Raw genomic sequence first — 19,349 nt, 5'->3', positions numbered from 1 at the left:
GCTTGTCTTTGTTCAACAAAACATTCTCAAGAGCATCGTTAGAGGTGAGCAAGTGCTCATGCACGGAAGACACAACATGATCAAGAGAGTCAATCATCATGCAATTTTCAAGAGAAGAACTTGGATATTTCATGCTTTCATTCAAATTGAATTCTATGACCTCATCTCCTACCTTTAGGGAAATCTTTGCACACTTTATATCTATCATAGCACCCGATGTAGCAAGAAAGGGTCTACCTAGAATAATTGGAATGGTAGCATCTTCATCCATTTATAAAACAACAAAATCCACCGGGAACACAAACTTCCCAACCCTCAATTGAACATCTTCCACTTTACCTTTTGCAAACTTGATTAACCTATCGGCTAGTTGCAAGGTAATGTTAGAAGGTAAGAGTTCCCCTAGATCAAGTCTTTGATAAACCGAATATGGCATTAAGCTTACACTAGCTCCTAAGTCACATAAGGCATTATCAAATTGCATCTTGTTAATAGCACAAGGGATGGAAAAGTTTTCGGGGTCTTTCAACTTAGGTGGCATTTTGTTCATGATGATCGCACTACAATTTTCAGTCAAATTTATTGTCTCCACAACAATCACAAATCCTCTTTCTGCTCAAAATGTCTTTGAGGAATTTGGCATAATTAGGCATTTGGTTGATCACATCGGTGAAAGGTAGAGAAAGGTGAAGTTGTTTGAGCATATAAATAAATCTCCCAAATTTCTCATCCAATTTGTGTCTCATGAATTTTTGGGGATAAGGGAGCTTGGGTTTCACAATCTCTTTCTCCACTCTCACCTCTCTTGGTGTCTCAACCACAACCTCATCTAAAGATGCTCTACTTCCCTCATTCTCAACCAAAACTTCCTTGGGGACCTCCTTGTTATCACTCCTCCTTGGCAATCTCTCCTCAAGAACCTTACCACTCCTTGTAACAATAACATTCACGGGTTTCTTGGGATCTAGGCCTTGGGAAGGTAAAGAAGAAGGGCTTGCTTGGTCTTTCAAAGAACTAGCAAGTTGAGAAATTTGGTTTTTGAGCATTTTGTTGTGGGTCATCATTTCATTGAACTTCTTGTCACTAACGGCCATATATGTGTTCAACAACTTGGTTTTATTTTCAATTATTTCCTCCAAATTGGTCCTAGAAGAAGAAGATTATGAATAGGAATTTTCACCTTGAGTCTTTGGAACAAATCCGGGTGGGGGACCTCTTTGAGAATTATTTTGAAAATTGCCCCTACCTTGATTGTTCCAATTACCCCTATTTTGATTTTGGCCATAACCTTGATTATTGTTTCCACTACCTTGGTTATGATTTCCATAACTTTGGTTTTGATTACCATAATTTTGGTTTTGATTTTGACTACTATAACTTTAATTGTTATAGTTACCACGAGAACTTTGGTTCCCTTGGTTCCTATAACCACCACCTTGGTTATAGTTGTCAAAATTTCCTTGGTTTTGGTAATTCCTATTCCATTGACCTCTTTAATTATCAAACCTTTGCTCATTATTATTTGACACATCATTCACATGCTCACTCTCACTATTATCAAAATCATCACCACATTCCGGAGAAGCATGAGGGCAATTACAAGAGTCATGATCATAAGGTCCACATGCATCGCAAAACAAGCAACCACAAGGCATATTATTTGAAGAGGGAGGGGGTTGAGAGTTAGAAAAGGTACCTCTCCCCTTAAATTGGGAGGGAGAATTCGAAGCTTGAGAAGAAAAGGAACCTTCCAACTTGGCCTTGATTGCGGTCATTTCTTTCCCCAAGTTTGTCATTTGTGAGGATAAGTTTTTGATCGCATTTAGATGGTCTATAGAGTACACCAAAGAGCCACTCTTACTAGTTAAATCCCTCTCACTATCTTGCCAATCTCTATAGTACTTAACCACGTCCTCTATAATGTCCACCACTTCCTCTTCCGTCCGATTCATTATGGGACCTCCGGCACCCCCATCGAGGTATGATTTTCCTTGAGGACTTAGGCCACCATAGAAAATTTGAATGACTTGATAAGTTAGAATTCCGTGGTGGGGACATTCCCTTTGGTACTCTTTATACCTCTCACATGCTTCGTAGAGGCTTTCATTAGGTCTTTGCTTGAACCCTTGAATCAAAGCTCTAGCCTCCGCCGTTTTCTTTTGTGGGTAGAATCGGGATAAGAATTCCTTGGTGACTTCATCCCATGTTAGAAGGGAATTTGGCTTTACCTCCTTATCCAACCACTCCAAGGCTCGGCCTATGAGAGAAAATGGAAACAACTTTAGCCGGATGAATTCTTGAGAAACTCAGTTCACTTTGATAGTGATGCAATACTTTTCGAACTCCTTGAGATGGTTCAACGGACTCTCATTCTTAGCTACGCTATATTTTCTCCTTTCGATCAAAGCGACCATAGCTGGCCTAATTTCGAAGTCATTCACCGGTGTTGTAGGTGGAGTAATTCTACTCTCAAACATGTACGCACCGGGAATTCCCAATTCTTTCAAAGCAACTCTAGGTTGATCTCCCATGCCTAGTTCCTCTTCAAATCCTTCTTCGCTCGAAGAACTAAATTCAAAGGATCCACTAGCAATTCTTCTCTTTGAAAGAGTCCTTCTGATTTCCGGGTCAAAAGGCACAATGGATCGATCACGAGCTCTATGCATGCAAAACTTCAATGAAAATATTAGTAGCACGGCTACAAATGTAGCCTTAAGAAACTTCAATGAAATAGACTCAACAACTAAAGCTAAGCACCAATTTCACTCCCCGACAACGGCGCCATTTTGATAGAGGAATAAACTAGTCGTTAATTGCCTATCCCAAAATCAAACACTATTTATTAAATCCTAAACCAACCTAAAACAAGTATAGGTAAGTATATGGTCGAACCCAAAGGAGTAAGTTGGTGTTATCTTTAGCCTAAATCAAGCTATTTCGGAGATTGAAGTGAGAAAATAGTTGGTGTTATGATAGCAAAATTAGACTAATCAAGTAATTCAATAAACTAAATGCTAGGGATATCGGTTCCACATGCTAATTCAATAATCGTGCTAATCAACAATTTCTTCGTTTGTTTCAAGCATTACTAAGGACAAACAATAGTAGCAATCAAGACAGTCCAAGAGCTATCTCCTAGTGGCCAAACTAGGGGTCACTATAAATGGCTAATCAAGGAAATTAACAATCAAACTCAATCAATTAAAGAAATTCTCAAATTGATGGGTCATGTCATTAAGAAATGAAATGCAATCTAGATTAATCTTATTGGTTGATCATTCCTAATCTAATTAATCACATTCAAAACTATGTCAACCAATTTAATTGCAACAATTCAATCAATCAAAGATCATTAACTAGCACAAATTATCAATCAAGCATGCTTCCCCTTCTCCCTAGCAACTAATCTACTCACTAATCATGGTGTAACTCAAGAACAAATCACTAGAATTAGCATTGATCATCATTCTAAATCAAAATCAAGAGAAAGCAATATCAACTACAATATCCAATTCAAATCCAAGCAATACAAGCAATCAAAGATGAAACTAAATCAATCAAGTAAGAGATGAACTAGAAGAAGAAAATCTTACTAACATTAATGATTGAAAATGAAGAAATCCAAGCACTATTGATCCAATGTTGAAATACAAATCCAATACCAAGAACTTCTCTCTAACTTCTCTCTCTAAAATTAAGCTAATGAAAATTATCTAAAAGTTGTCTTCAAAAAGGAATAACAAGTGTATTTATAGGCAAAGAAGAAAAATGGGATTCCCGCGCCCTCTCCAATAAACCCCGTGCCCGCGAAAAAATTGGAACGGAACCCATTAAAAACTCCGTGGGCTTCCTAGGCAACACCCGCGCCCGCAGGTCTTCTAGCCCGCGCCTGCGGCAAAAGGGCGGCTAATCCCCTGCTCCCAAAGGGTGATCAGAGGGCGGCGGTCCCTCTGGTACGAGCGGGCTCTCTAAACTACCCGCGCCCGCGGGAAGCCTGCGGCCAGACCGCGGAGAGTTCATAGTCAAAATCTGCCAATTTGGTGAAAAAGAGCCCGCGCCCGCGACCTTCATACCCGTGGCAGACTGGCAGGGCTTGATGCCCTCTCCATGCCCTCTCTCAGCCCTCTCCGAGCCGATTATTTCCTCCTTGCTTAGTCAATATAGCCCATCTTGATTCCCTTGCAGAGACAAATCCTATGTACCTACAAAGACAAACAAAGAAAAGGAATAAAAAGGGAAAAAGAACCAAATAAAAGGGAAACACGAGGAAAACACGAAAAACACAAGGAAAGAAAGAAAGAAAGGGATTAAAGGAAAAAGAACCAAAAATAAGATAAGAAAGCATAAAAAGGAAGATGAAATCATCCTAAAAGACTACCCTATGAGTGCCATAAATGACACTCATTAGTCACCAACATGCAAGGTAGACTCACCAAGATGGGGAAGGGGGTTGGAATCCTCAAAATCGACATTTTCTTCATTCTCAACTCCTCCACCACCACTTAAGGGACTCTCAATCTCTCTTGATTGCTCAAACGCATCATCATCATCCTCATAAAATCCCTCATTCAAACATGAAGATGGCTCACTCACATCCTCACCAAGGGAAGCTCTCAAAGGGGGTGAATAAGGGGAAGGATGGCATTCAAGCTCAAATAGGGAATGAAAAGGATCAAAATCCTCAAAAATCCTCTCATCACAAGAAAATCTCCCCTCACCTACACACCCTGTCCCTACATCATCCTCAACAACACTCTCACACTACAAGTGAGGTGCCTCACGTCCATCTAAATCAAACGTAGCACTCATCACTTGGGCAAGCCTCACTTCTCTCAATTTTTGTTCCTCTTGAAGCTCTTGGAGTTGTTGGGTGAGATATTGCATTTGAGAGAGAATTTGGGCATCAATGTTATTGGGTTGAGGTTCATGATCAAAATCAAATTGCATATCATCAAAATTAACACAAACCTCATCACAATGAGCATATGGGGGAAAAGGGTCAACTTGCATATTTGGAACATCACAAGGCACATAAGAAGTATCAAGAGAATTCATGAAAAAATTAAAAGAATCTTGACATTGAAAATCAAAACAAGAAACATAAGATTCTCTATCATAAGAATCCCTAGCAAGACATGTGAAGAAATTCCAAGCACCATGCATATATAAATGACAAAATCTACCATTATTCATGTCCTCAACCATTCCCCTAGTATACTCATTCATTCCCCAATAATCTATACCACAATCATCACTAAGAGAACACCCATGGTAACTAAGTAAACCATCTATTCTTTAAAAGTAAGCATAAAAGGGTTCACCATCAAATTGAGGAAAAGATAAGCATGCCATTTTTATACAAAGAACAAAGAAAAGCAATCAAAAATCAAATAATATACAAGAACCTAGCTAATCTAATCAACACAAATTAATGAACACCTTAGTCCCGGGCAACGACGCCAAAATTTGATCCAGGTAAGAGTAGGTCGTTGGTCTACTAATAACCCTAACCAAATTAGAAATTTATAATACCTAAACTTACACTAAGCTAGTTAGTGGCAAGTAAAGGGTCGAACCACGAAGACTAAGTGTATCAATTTGTGCAAATTAGACTAGTAGGAAAGGCTGTGAGATAGAGAGAGATTAAACCAAACACTACTAAGAGCAAATAACAAAAACTAGGGAAAGTGGAATCCAATTACATCAATGCATTCAACAACATCATACAATTAGATGAAAATGACCTAGATTAGGAACATCAACACATTTAACTCACTCTCGCACAATTAAGCATCTTAATTATCCTACTAAACTAATTCACTCTCGTGCAACTAGCCTAGCAAAGGTATAGAAGAATTCAGGGCTCTCAACCCACTCACTCTCGCACAATTGGTTGAAAGCACAATTAAGAGCATAGAATCGATTAGCTAGAAATATTCTAATCCATAAAAGCATCATCCATACACAATAATCAAGAAACAATTTCATATTAATCACAATCAATCATTCAATTCATTAATATAACCTCCATCCAATTCCCTAGAACAAGACTTAAGCTAACATAATAAAGATAGACATGGAAAAAAAGGTAAAATAAGAATAAAAACAAAATTAAACAAACAAACTAATTAATCTACTCAAATAAACAAACAAAAAGCAAAAACTAAGAATTAAGCAAAGCAATAAAGATGAGAGAAAGTTAGAAAATGCTCATTGAATAGATGAGAAGAAGTTCCACAAAGTTGCTTCTTTAACCGCTCAAAAACTCCATGGAAATCCAAGTTTTCTCTCTCTAAAACTACTCCTAAACTAGAGAGAGAACATCCTAATCTAACCCTAAGAGAGAGAAGCTCTCCTAAAACTAGGGAAAAAGATCTAAAGAAAAACGAAGTTCTCTCGTACAAAAACAAGGCTCGCAAATATAAAGGAAGTCGCGAAAAAAAACTGAACAGGGGCTCGTTGTGCGCCCTCACACAAATATATGAGCCAGCGTAAGGGCCTGTGCGCCCGTGCAGTGGCTTGTGCCCCCGCGCAGTGGCCTGTGCGCGCGCGCATTCAAGGGTTGTGCGGCTTGCTGATTGGGTGCGTGCGCCCGTGCTGCTGGCTGGCTGCTGGCCGCCTAAAACTTTCTGCCTCGATTCTGCAATTTTGCCTCTTTTGCACGGGTTCTGACAGGGCTGCGCGCCCGCACAGTCCAGCGCGCGCCCGTGCACATTGTTACCGCCCTTGCACCTTGCTTTCTTCGATTCTTCTCTCATGCTTCCTTGGCTTCTTCTATGCAATCTAAGACTTCAAATACCTAAGCACAAACACCAAGGGAAGCAATAAGGTATAGGGAATGGTACAAACACGCAATGAAGGCAAGCATTCAAGAATATACGCGATTTTATTAAAAACACATCGAGACATGTATGCACACATTATTTGAACAAAACAACTACAAAACACCAACAAAACAACTACAAAAAACCCTAAGAAAAGCTAAAACAAGGCATAAACACTATCCTAGGAGTGACATAAATTTCACTCATCAGCACTCGGCCAGCAAGCCGCGCATCAATAATGCGGTTGCTAGCTGAGTGCCTTGCACCTTGCGCGCGTTGGCCCAGCACAGCTAGCATGTTGTGCTAGCATTGAAGCGCTAGCACACACCAGCCAGCCTAGGCTCGGCTTGGTGCGAATGCTAGCCACCATGCTATACCAAATGCCCTAGCAATCGGTTTGCTCGAAGCAATCCGATGCTAGGGGTATTTTTGTCTTGTTGATTTATTATTTTCGTATCTCGTCTTTTATTATTTTGATTCGACTTCTGACGCTCGATTTCGACGCTCTAAGCTCGAATTTCCGACATCTAAATATTTAATACTCGGGCGACGAATTAATTTCTTTTGAATTAATTTGTCGAGTCAGTTCATATATTTGCTAGGGTGTGACCCTAAGGGTTCAGTCAAGATTAAGCTGTAATATTAATTATACATTAATATTACTGATCGAAAGCGGCCTCCACCCAAGCATTCCGATCACTTGACCTTGCTGAATATATTAGCTTTCTAATAATTCTGAACCCGCTGTCAGAATAATACACTTGTTTGAAGGACACCATTCCTTTCAGTAGGTTCACTACCGAGCACACGAAGCAGTGTAGAAAACGGAAGAAACCTAGAAAGGAGTGGGCGCGCCACCCTCGGATGCGGGCGTGCGCATTTGCCCGTGTGGGCGCTCTTTCCCTGTTTCCGGCTTCTCTCGTTTCCCTTTTCCGCACCTCTATAAATACTTTTCTTTGATCGCTTTTTGTAGGAAGTTGAAGAAGTTTTAGATAAAATTTTTCATATTCTTAGCTTAGTTGAGAGCTTCTCTCTCTAGTTTTATGGTTAGTTTAGGAGTAGATTTAGAGAGAGAAAGTGAGGAATTTTAATGGTGATTGAGAGATTAAAGATTCAATGGTGACAATTTTGTTGAAGATCTTCTCTATTATCAATGAGCATTTCTAAATCTATCTCATTTTATTGTTTTGTTTGATTTCATGTTTTTTTGGCTTGATTTTAATATTTGATTCTTTATTGGTGTAATGATTATTCTTGAGTAGTTCATTGGCTAGGAATTGGATAAAACTTGATTGATTGATTGATTGATTGATTGTGATTAACTTAGGAATTGTGTTGATTGATTGTTGAGATTAAAGTGATTAATGGAAATTGTGCATGTGTGTAATTCGATTAGGCCTTGAGAATTATGCTAGATTGCATTGTAATTGCTAATGACACGAACAATTAATTCAGGAATTGCAATTATCAATTGGTTTTGATAGTGATTCTCTTAGTTTGTTATTCGTAGAGACATCTAGCTTAATGATTAGGAGATAGCTCTTTGATTCCAATTGATTTCTCTTATCATTAGTCTTCCCAACCTCTGATTAGCATGTTCGTCCCAAGTTGTTGTAATTGTCATGATTACTTGTTGATCCCCGTTCCTAGTGTTTTATTTCCTTGGTTGTTTCTTTTGTTAGTTTTACATCTTAATCTTTGGCCTTGACAGGCTAAAGTCGTAATCACCTAATAAAAAGTATTACCTAAATCCACTAGATATGAAGATAGGGAAGAAGGGTCGAACCACAGGGAAACAAGTCAATTTATTCCTAATTAATCAATATAATCTAAATTATCAAATAACCAAATTGTTATTATAAAAGGGAGCTAAACTACTAAGAGTAAAGTGGGAAGGAATAAAAGTAGGAGGAAAATCAATGACTAAAAAGCCTAGGGCATAGGCTCACTAATAAACAATATTCCAAGGTAAAATATAACAATTAATCATCAATGCATCAATTAATCAGATCATAAAGGGCTTTCGCTACATATTACAATCACAGAGTTAATTTACCGGTATTAAATATCATCTCTCGAATCTTGACTTAACCACTCTTATATTAGTCCGCCTATTGAAACTAAGCCTAAACATCAATTTTCATCTCTCGAATCTCGAATCAATATTGCATAACTCACATAATTAAACCAGGCGTAATCTAATTGCATAGCATTAAATCAATCAATAGGAAATAAATCAACCATTGACAATCAACAATAACAAATTACCCCTTCATATTACTTACAGATCCCCACAAACCATAGAAAGAGAACTACTCACGCATAATAGAATCTGAACTAATCAAAGAAATTAAAGGAAACATGATGAATTAAAGAAATAAAATTACTAAAATTAATAAAGAAGAAATTGTTACTGAAGTTATCGTAAACAAGGAGTTGAATCAAGAACAAAGTATGGAGTTGTAGAGAGAGAAAATAAAACTATGTAGAGAGAGAAAATCTAAGAGAAGAGGTTCTAAACAAAAAGCATTAAATCGTATTTATACAAAACTTGTAATTACTCCTAATTAAAATTAAGTAAATCGTCGAGAAACTCTCTTCAGAAACGTGCACCTAATCGGGCGAAGGGCCGCCCGATCGGGCCCGCCTTTTTCTTCGCCATCTCGTTCTAGGCAGCCGCCCAATCGAGCTAATGATTGCCAGATCGAGCCCGGCTATTGGCTGGACTTGTATTGGGCTTCATTCTTGGCCCAATTCGAATCTCCACTTCTGGTCTTGAATACTCGATGTCCAATGCAAGCGGTCGTGCCCTCCAATGCTCTTAGTCGTTCTGCAATAATCATGGGAAAAAGCTCCAAAGATGCAATTCCCTACTAAACTCAACCAAAACTACGAAAACACCAATTAGTAATAAAAGTGGCTCTAAAGAGCCAAAAACACTACTAATTATGACCAAGGGACGGGGATATAAATACTATATAAAATAGACATATCAAACACCCCCAAGCCAAACCCTGTCCCCTTAGCAAGGCAATGAATCAAAACAAACCATGACTTCCCCCTAAATCCAATCAAAGATCCAAAATATAACTCAAGGTCAATCCGGCGAACATGCATCAAAATCAATCATTCAAATTCATTTGACTTCCTATCCACCCTAACAATGGTCAAATATAGCAAACCAAAAGAGCATATAGAATTCAAGACTAGTACTCACACACTCAACTCTCATTTATGTGGCGAGTAAAGAATGTACTTGATCACTCTCCAACCACCCCTGTATTGTGAACAATGCCCTCCCAAAGTCACATCACTCGTGTGTTGAAAGAGAATTGCACTCAACCTAGATAGTCACTTGAAATACATCAAGTCATCCCTTTCATTGACAAACAACTACTTTCATATCTACACAACTCTATGAACAAAGGTCGGAAAGGTCTTTAAAGCTTGTAATGTAAGGCTAGGGTAAAGGGTAGGAAATATTTGGTAAAAATTGAGAGCAAAGTAATGCTTAAGGGAGCCATATCTATCCTTATAAAACACAAAGTCAAAAACAAGTAATGACCAAATCATCTCCATCATACTCAACTCCACCAAAAATTCACCAAACAACTAATCATAACAATAAAAATATGATACTATAGAGTTAGAGTGAATAAACAAACTTTGAACTCAGTCTTATTTTTTTTTCATTAAACTTTTCAAATTCAAACTTCTTTTTTTCTTTGAATTTTTTTCTCTTTCTTCTTGAGCAACCTTCACATAGAACATTTGAACATGTGAAACAATTTTTTTTTCCTTTTTCTCTTTTTTTTTCTTTTATCTCACATTGGAATTTTCAACTTTGAAACACACATTATTAATAATTTTTTTCAGTCACAAAATCAAAAGAACAATTACTCTTCTTTTATTCTCACATTGCGCAAATAATATGCACACCACAACTCCCTCACCTCACCAACTAATAGCTCCCCCAAGCCAAGCTTGGGACTAGTAACCAATGGGGCTCAAATAGGCTTGTAATGTGGCTAAATAAACAATAAAAGGGCACAAGCAACAACATGGGTAGCAAGAATGGAACAAATGTATCTAATTTTGTCTGAAGGCTACTTAAAAGAATAAACCCCTTCGTCCTCCGCATTGTGCATAATAGTGAATCATATAAAAATTACTCATAGTCACAAGTCAATACTCAGATTCATTGATATACAAAGAACTAAAACACATTCCTCGCCAAATCAACTAGTCAAGCACTATATTCACAAGTAGTTGGACAAAATTGACGCGTGTTAAGGTTTCAAGGCAATCAAACATCAAATCATAACCAACTAATCCACAATGTTCATCTTTAATATTCAAGAGTTAAAACAATTTTTTCAAGGGGCACAGGGAAGTATGATTGTAGGGAGTATTTCAAGCATTACCCTAAACTTAAACCCCACTGTGATCATACACTGAAGTACGTTGGCGTCCAAAGGGAAAGAAGATAGAGCAAAAGAGTCGCCAACAAGTTTTAGGAACTTGTAAACCGTTCACGAGGTGAAGGTTACACCCCTTAACGATCCAAGAGATCGTCAACTCCATAAGGTCTTGAACCAAATAGGGTTCGGGAATGAAGGTACAAATCCAACCTAAAAGAGATTGAACCTGCCCTAATAATAGGCCTCTACTTTATTCTGATCGTATTCATGTGCGCTTTCTAACTAACATGTAATCAATAGGATTAACCTTAAACATGTTTATCTATGTTGGGTGAATATTAATGTACAAATAAAATATTATTAGCGATCACTTTAATTATAATCAAATTAACCCTAAATAAGATTATTAATTATCTTATGAAGCGTGATTACAAGTACAAATTCCCTTTAAACATGCATAAAAAGGTGTGATCAAGCAATAACAATAAATATAAAGCAATATAATAAATAATCATCATAATAATAATTATAATAATGACAATCATGTTAAAGCATAATAATAGCAAGACCCTAGGCATGATACTAACAAGATTAATAACAAACCCTAGCATGTCACTAAACAATAAAAATCAAAGCTTTAGCCCTAACATGATACTATTATGGATCACTAGTAGAAAAAACGCATTTGGCACCGGTTCAAACCCGGCCTAAGGCACCGGTTTGAACCCGTGCCTATGTGGGGGGGTGCGAAATACCCCCTTTTTTGGCACCGGTTAAAAACCGGTGCCATAAACCGGTTTTGGCACCGGTTAACCGGTGCCTTAACTAATTCCGCGAAATAAATTTTTTTGGTGGAAGCTCTTTTAGGCACCGGTTAACCGGTGCCTTTTTGGTATTATTATTATTTTTTTTTTAACTTTTTTCTTGCAATAATAATAAAAATAATATACAAACAAGTTAACAAAGATCAGAAATACGAACCAAACAAAATGGTAAAATACGGAGTCTTGATCGAAATTGTTATAACATCAAAACAATTGTAAATCACATTATATTCAAGTAAATTGTTATTGTACAATACAAAAAAAAAATTAAAAAGTTACAATAAATTATAATGAAATTCTAACTCAGAAATTGAAATTGTAAAATAATAAAATAAAATAAAATAAAAAACAAAAAAATTACAACATCAAAACAATATTCCAAAAAAAAAGTCTTGAATCCTTGAATTGTAGCATGAATTAACACCTGCATCAATAATAACCCAGAAATTATTAAAACTAAAAAAAAAACAAGAAATATAGAAAACCAAGAAAACTCATGCATGCAAGAGAAAGAGAAAGAGAAAATCAATATAGAAAACCCCGAAAACCGCACAAACATTGAATTAACCCCAAAACTTTCGAAAATCAATTAACCCCAAAACTTTCGAAAATCAATTAATCCAGAAACTTTCGAAAATCAATTAACCAAGAACAACAATTAACCCAAAAAATCAATTAATCCCAGAAATTTCGAAAAATTAATTAAGTGCAAATTTACAACAATCAAACCAAAAAAAATTTAGACAATGAATTATAATTACACCAATAAATTTTGAACAATATTACAACAATCAAACCCAAAAAAATTAAGGCATATAACATAAATAATTAAACCCAGAAATCCTTACCAATTAAACCAAGAAACATGCACTAACCTCAAATTTGACCAGAAAATAAGTTGTATCAGTGGCGGCGGTGGTTAGTGGCGTCGGTGGTGGTGGGAAGAAGACAGAATACAGGTGGGAGATCTAGAAAGAAGAGGACATAGAAGGGAGAGAGGACAGAGAAGAGAGGTCGGAAAGAGAAGGAGGGGAGGAGAGGAACGCCGGCGAAGCTTAGATTAGAGGAGGAAGAAGATAAGGGGATCATGATTAGAGGAGAGAGAAGGAGAAGTGCCGTGAGAATGAGGAGAGAGAAGGAGGTAGCTAGGTTAGGTTATATTAGGGTGTATTTATATAAAGGAAAGGCCGGGTTTTTTTTTTGGAGCAACGGTTCAGTGGCACCGGTTCAAACCGGTGGCCATTTTATTTTTGGCACCGGTTTGAGCTGAACCGGTGCCATTGTTCTCGGTCTCATTCCCCACCCAATTGTAGGCCGGTTTTTGGCACCGGTTTGGCCTGAACCGGTGCCAATTGGGGTTTGCCTTTTTGTATTTTTCTACTAGTGGATATTAGAAAAGAAAATAGAAGGCATCATAACTATCATACTTGGCATTAAACTTACCCTAGACATGATACTAGGAATATCATAATAACAACCTAAGCATGATTTCTACATCATAATAGTAAAAACCATTAAAGTACTTACTTTGATGCCTCGTACCTCTTTCTAATAACAAAATACACACGTTATTAACTTCAAGGAAAATAATAATTAAAACAATTAAATTAAATAATTGAAATAAAGATTTGAGACCAAACCCTCAGAAATTAAAACCTTTCACGTCTAGGGCGAAGGCAACTTCGAATATGGCTAGGTGTTTCTAAATCTAATGAGTGCGAAACTTTTAGATTTGAGAGAAGGCTAGTTTAGAAAAAGAGAGAGAGAGTAATCAAGAGATTCTTAATGAGGGTTGGTGAAAATTGGAAAGAAATAAGAATTGATGAGAATTGATGATTTCAAATGGAGTTTTTAACACGTTATTTATAGAAAAAATCAGCCAAAAAGATAAAAAAACCAAAACAGAGTTCTGACGCGGATAAAACGATGTTAGCGCCAACGCCGGCCATTGGCGCCAGACGCTGACCTTAGCGCCAGGCGCCAAGCGTAGTGTCAGGCGCTACAGCTGGCGTTTGGCGCTGACTCAGAAATTTACGCGTTATTTTAAAATCTTATAGAAATTTCCGTACAGGAGGATAAAATCGTATTTTCTCAAAAAACGTTCTTTTATTCATATTAAAACTCTAAAAGCCAACGAAAAGTCAATTTATCAATGCTAATTAAATTAGGAATGAAAAGAACCTTCTAGAAGAATCTAGAAGACTAAAACCATTCCTAATTGCATTAGGAATGATAAAACCATATTAGGCCCTCCCCTAGATCATTGGGCCGCATATAAGGCTCAAACCGGACCCAGTTTAGTAATTTAACCATGACTTCCTCAATATTCATCGGAATTGGGCTTATAATATATCGTTGGAAAGCTCTTTTCAATCCCCATCCAACTACACTATTATTGGACCAATATCATAGACCAACCAAACTGGATTGGCTATATTCTCAAAATAGTTTTCAAAAACAAAGAGAAAAGAAAAGAAATTAAAATTTTCTGCAGCATTAAACTTTCCACACTTTCACTTCATTTGATTATGATTCGTCGTGAAAGGTACTCATCAATGGGTTTGGTTTTGGGGAGACACAAATGGGTGTCTACAGAAGCCCCCACTTTGACTGAGTTTGGAGAAACGCAAGTTTCGAAAACAAAAGTCAAGTATCGATAGGGACGGAGAATGATTTAAAACGTTCTGCGATCCTAAACCACTCTTGCAACGCCGATACCTGCAAACTAGCGTTAGTTAAACAGATAAAAGAGTTAAGAAACGCGTATTTGCACGTCGAGCACACGTCTCTGAAAGTAACCAATTTGCTGCCGCTTCACTGTTGTTTTGATGACCTCCTGCCAAGAGAATGCCATCCCGCTTGAAAACTGCTACGCTTGTAACTGCTTCCAATATAGAAGATTGCTTCGCTTGAAATGACCTTCTTCCGCCTTGATAATATTCCACGTCTAAGGGAACACTATCGAAGATAACTTCGCTTGAAATCACCTTCAGTTATTTGTGACAACTCTCCACAATCTAGGGAACGCTGTCTTGTTGTTTCGATGTTCACTCGTCTCTGAACAAAGAGCTTCTTTTCTTAATATGTCAACGCGTCTCTGAACGAAAGAGCTTGAAATGATTTTCCACGCGTCTCTGAACAAAAGAGCTTATTTTTTTTAATATGAACTTCTGAATGATGTGTCCACACGTCTCTGAACAAAGAGCTTGATAATAGGATACCCACGCGTCTCTGAGCAAAAGAGCTTGAAAGAAATGTCCACGCGTCTCTAAACAAAAGAGCTTTAATGATATGCCCACGCGTCTCTAGAGCAAAAGACCTTGATAGAAATGTCCACGTGTCTTTGGAGCAAAAGATCTTGATGGAAATGTCCACGCGTCTCTGAACAAAGAGCATCGATGCTTGAATGTTTGTTGCGATAATATTCCGAAGAAAAATTTCCGAAGACCAACGCTTGCCGATCTCTAAAGCTCGCTTGAACTTTGCTTCCGTTATGCCAGTACGTCGGTGGTTTTCAACTTGTGAACCATTATGTCGGTGTCTCCGTGATGAGCTAACGCTTAGGCGCTTTAAGCTAAGTGAGACAATCTTTCGTCAGGTCGATCACTTATTGCGATTGTAATCAAACAAACTACTTAATCATGTCAAATTGCTTATAGGGGCTAACTGGCGTACCAAGGAACCTGTAATTGTTGTATGAGGTCGAAATCACCTTTTGAGAGGCTTCGAGCTCTGTCACTGCTGAAATATCTCTGGCGCCAAGAATTGGCTCTGTCTCCAGACGCTGGGATCTAGCGCCAGGCACTGAAACCTGCTGCCAGACGCTAGATGTTGTCATCTGGCGCTGGAGTAGGGTCTTCCCTATTCTGCTGCACCTGTATTTATTTTTAACTATAGAACTTTTCTAACCTCTTTAATTATCTTAAGGTTGACCTAAGGTTTAATGTCACTTGACTCATTGACTTGACACGACTCAAGGTGTAAACTTGACTCGCTGTGATTGACTCGAGGTTGACTCGACTCGAAGTGAAATGATACGTGTGACTCGTGACCCGTGTGTGCATTGTATTATGATTGTGCGACACGAAAAATGCAAAAAAGCAAATATTTTCCGTCATTTTTGTGGAGGGTACCAACTTTCTCCCGAAAAAGAAAGACGCGAAAAAAGAATCAAAGTTTTCGAATGCATGTTGAATGAGCTTAGTCAAATGTTGTTTGATACTATCTCTCAAGGTGCAAGGATTAATCCATCCTATGCTATCTCAATGGTTGACTCAATGATGAAAGTATTTAGGTAACTTAGGCACGGAGGCTAAGCACTTCATACTTCGTGATGCAATGACAATTTATGATTGATGAGCGATTTTGATATGTAAATACATGCTTCAGCGTCGTGTTAAGATCTCATGACAAAGGGTTCCTAAGGGAAAGTATATTTTTTCATGTATCTGTGCGATGTGTGAAAGTGATACTAAAGTTAGGCCGCAAAGGCTAAGTGTGTGGAAAGATATTATTTTTTTGAAAAGAGTCGAATGGTGGTGACTCTTAAGTTAGGTAAGCTTATAATGTAGGGATCAAGCCCCCAAGTCTAGCTCTAAATGAATAGGCATGAGCATAGGATATCCCTTGATATGATCACGGTATGAGTGTGTGAACGTGAATATGAATGCAATTTTATTACGGCCGCACCTCGATGTGAGGTTGCTTACGTGTCCGTTAGGAATCAGGTCGAACGTAGCTCTAGCCAAACCTCGCACAAGTATGTGTATACCTCAAAAAGGTCTTTTTAAAGGTTGTAACGTGGTTAGGCTAAGGGTTATAGAAGGGGATAAAGGCTCAAGACCCTCGATAAGCCCCCAAGGTGTGCAATCTTGCTTTCGAATCTTTATACTTTTATGTTTGATGCTTTTAACTCTTTTTTAGCTCTCTTTTCTCTTTTTTTTTTGCTTTTTCAAATTTTGTTTTTATTTTTATAAGTGTGGGCAATCCCGATCATGCGGTCTATCACCCACTTGGCATTCATGTTTCTCAGGAACGATACCGAGCACTCGATAAGAGACGCAATCTGAGACGTGTTCATATCAAAGACATGTTTATGTCAATGACATTGGAACACTTACCCTTTTGTACACTTTTATTATTTTCTATTTCTTTTTTATTTTTTTGATTTTTTGAAATCACTCAAGCTTTTTATGATATTGAAAATTGCATAAGTTGCACACCATCCCATCCCAAAATTAGGTAGATATGGGTTGAAAAATGAAAGGTCTATCGTTAGACGAGGCTCAAAGTGGTTTATCAAAAAAAAGGATTGCATATTTAAAGGGTGAAAGGTAGTAGATTGTGGCTACAAAGGGAGCCTCAAATCATTAGTATACCTTGTGCTTTGTTTGACATGGATTTTTTTTTAAATGCATTGCAATGCGATGAGCATATGCAAGAAAATAAATGCTCATTTTATTAAAAAGGGGAAAAGAAAGAATCTACAAAATTAATCTAAGAGAAAAGAAAAGTTCCTATGCTAGACTTATTGGGGAAAGGGTTGGAAAAAAAGAAGAAAAAAGCATGAAATCTTGGTGAGAAACTTGCCTTGTGCATTTGTTTCATCATAACCCTCATTTTTTAATTTTGTTTGTCAATCACATGACTCAAACTCGATTCAACATGCATGGATGAAAGAAGGTAGGAAGAATGAAGGTTGTGATATGGATAAAGCATGTAGAGAATTGAAAGATGATGTAGATGGAGAGATGTGAAAAAATTAGGAATAGAATATACCCCCAACTCAAATGACGGGAAAAAATAAATAAATAAAACCAACTCATGCATGAACCTAAGACATGGTCATGGTGACATATACAAAGTGTGTGCTAAGACTAGTGAGTGTGGGTGACATTTTAAGACTCTTGTCATTACCATGTGGCTAGACTATGTGACTAGACTCAAGCAAAGACTAAGTTAAGACTTCACGTATATGCATTAAACTGGACAAGTTGTAATATTTTAGTCATAACATTTGATCTGTGACTCTGATTAGGATGAAACCAACTCCAAATTAAAGATAAAACTCGGGGCTACAGATCCATAGGCTGTAGGACTCGAATTTCTTCCTATAACTCCAGCTATGACCAAAACAAGTTGACGTTTGCGCAGTATACGAGAATAAAAATCCGGGTTGACTTAAAGGGACTATAACTCGATTTTAGACATATTTATTAGCTCAAATTAATTACTTAATTAATTAATTAATTAAACAAAGTCCTTTAGTCATTAATTAGTTTATTAAGGCTTAACCACATGTCAAAAAAAATGGTTAGGAAAAACACAGAGTATGCACAAGCAAAGAGTGCACAAGTAGTCAAGTAGTCACAATATGATGCAATGAGTTTGCAACCTAACCATGGCTCTAGTTCTCCAAAGTTCGGGATATGGGTTAGTCAATAGAGGGTCCATGGTTAATTGTCCGGATGCACCGCGCGGAAGCCTAACCGTGAAGGGTTGGCGCGAATGGATGGGACACCACGAGTTTTAGAAAAACTCGCTTCCATGGTTTGGTTAATTCAACATTCTCCGATGTACCCTTTGTTGCTCAGAGCGTTCAATCAAGTAGATGGAGCATGAATTCCCAGAGGGTTATGTCCATATGTAGAACACATATGGGTTTTCAGAAAATTGAGAAAAACTCAATCAGGAAGTAGGATCGAGCGAACAATGCTAAAAACTAATCGAAATTAGAACCATATTTCTGGCTCGATATTGGAAGAATTTTGCGCCAGCAAACAGAGGTTGGCGCCAACTTTTGGCTTTAGCGCCTGGCGACAGAGCTGTCGTATGGCGCTAAAGTCAAAATACTGGCGCTAATTTCTGTTCGCTGACGCTAATTCCTACGTGCCTCATCAGCTTTCTGTGCTCAATAAAATTTTGCAGTTTCGCGCAGTGTTATTTCGATCCTACTTGTGAAAGATATTTCTCAAATTTCCTACGTGTAAAAATCCTATGTTTTAACTCATTACAGATGGTCTTTCCAATGAGATCTTTTTTTTATACATATGACAATAATGTTAAACAAAATTACGCACATGAAATACTTAGAACGTTTCGAGTCTCATCCACTCATTCTAAATCATTGCCGAAATAAATATTAGGAATTAAAATAGAAATCCTCCCCAGCGGAGTCGCCAAAAACTGTAGGGAATATTTCAAGCATTACCCAAAATTTGAACCCCACTGTGATCATACACTAAAGTACGGTGGCGTCCAAAGGGAAAGAAGATGGAGCA

General features: G+C 37.7%; 1 protein-coding gene across 1 annotated transcript; it reads right to left on the bottom strand.

The window, feature by feature from the left end:
* Window positions 1-569: 569 nt before the first annotated feature.
* LOC110699572 lies at window positions 570-2,666 on the bottom strand. The gene is made up of 3 exons (XM_021877073.1): window positions 2,366-2,666; window positions 1,507-2,257; window positions 570-930 (listed from the first exon to the last, which is right to left on the bottom strand). The coding sequence occupies exons 1-3, from the start codon at window positions 2,664-2,666 to the stop codon at window positions 570-572; spliced, it is 1,413 nt and encodes a 470-aa protein (XP_021732765.1).
* Window positions 2,667-19,349: the final 16,683 nt, after the last annotated feature.

Source organism: Chenopodium quinoa, unplaced genomic scaffold (assembly GCF_001683475.1).
Source record: "Chenopodium quinoa cultivar QQ74 unplaced genomic scaffold, ASM168347v1, whole genome shotgun sequence".
NCBI lineage: Eukaryota > Viridiplantae > Streptophyta > Magnoliopsida > Caryophyllales > Amaranthaceae > Chenopodium > Chenopodium quinoa.
The sequence above is the reverse complement of the archived record's forward strand: the minus strand, read 5'-3'. Positions and strand labels throughout refer to the sequence as shown.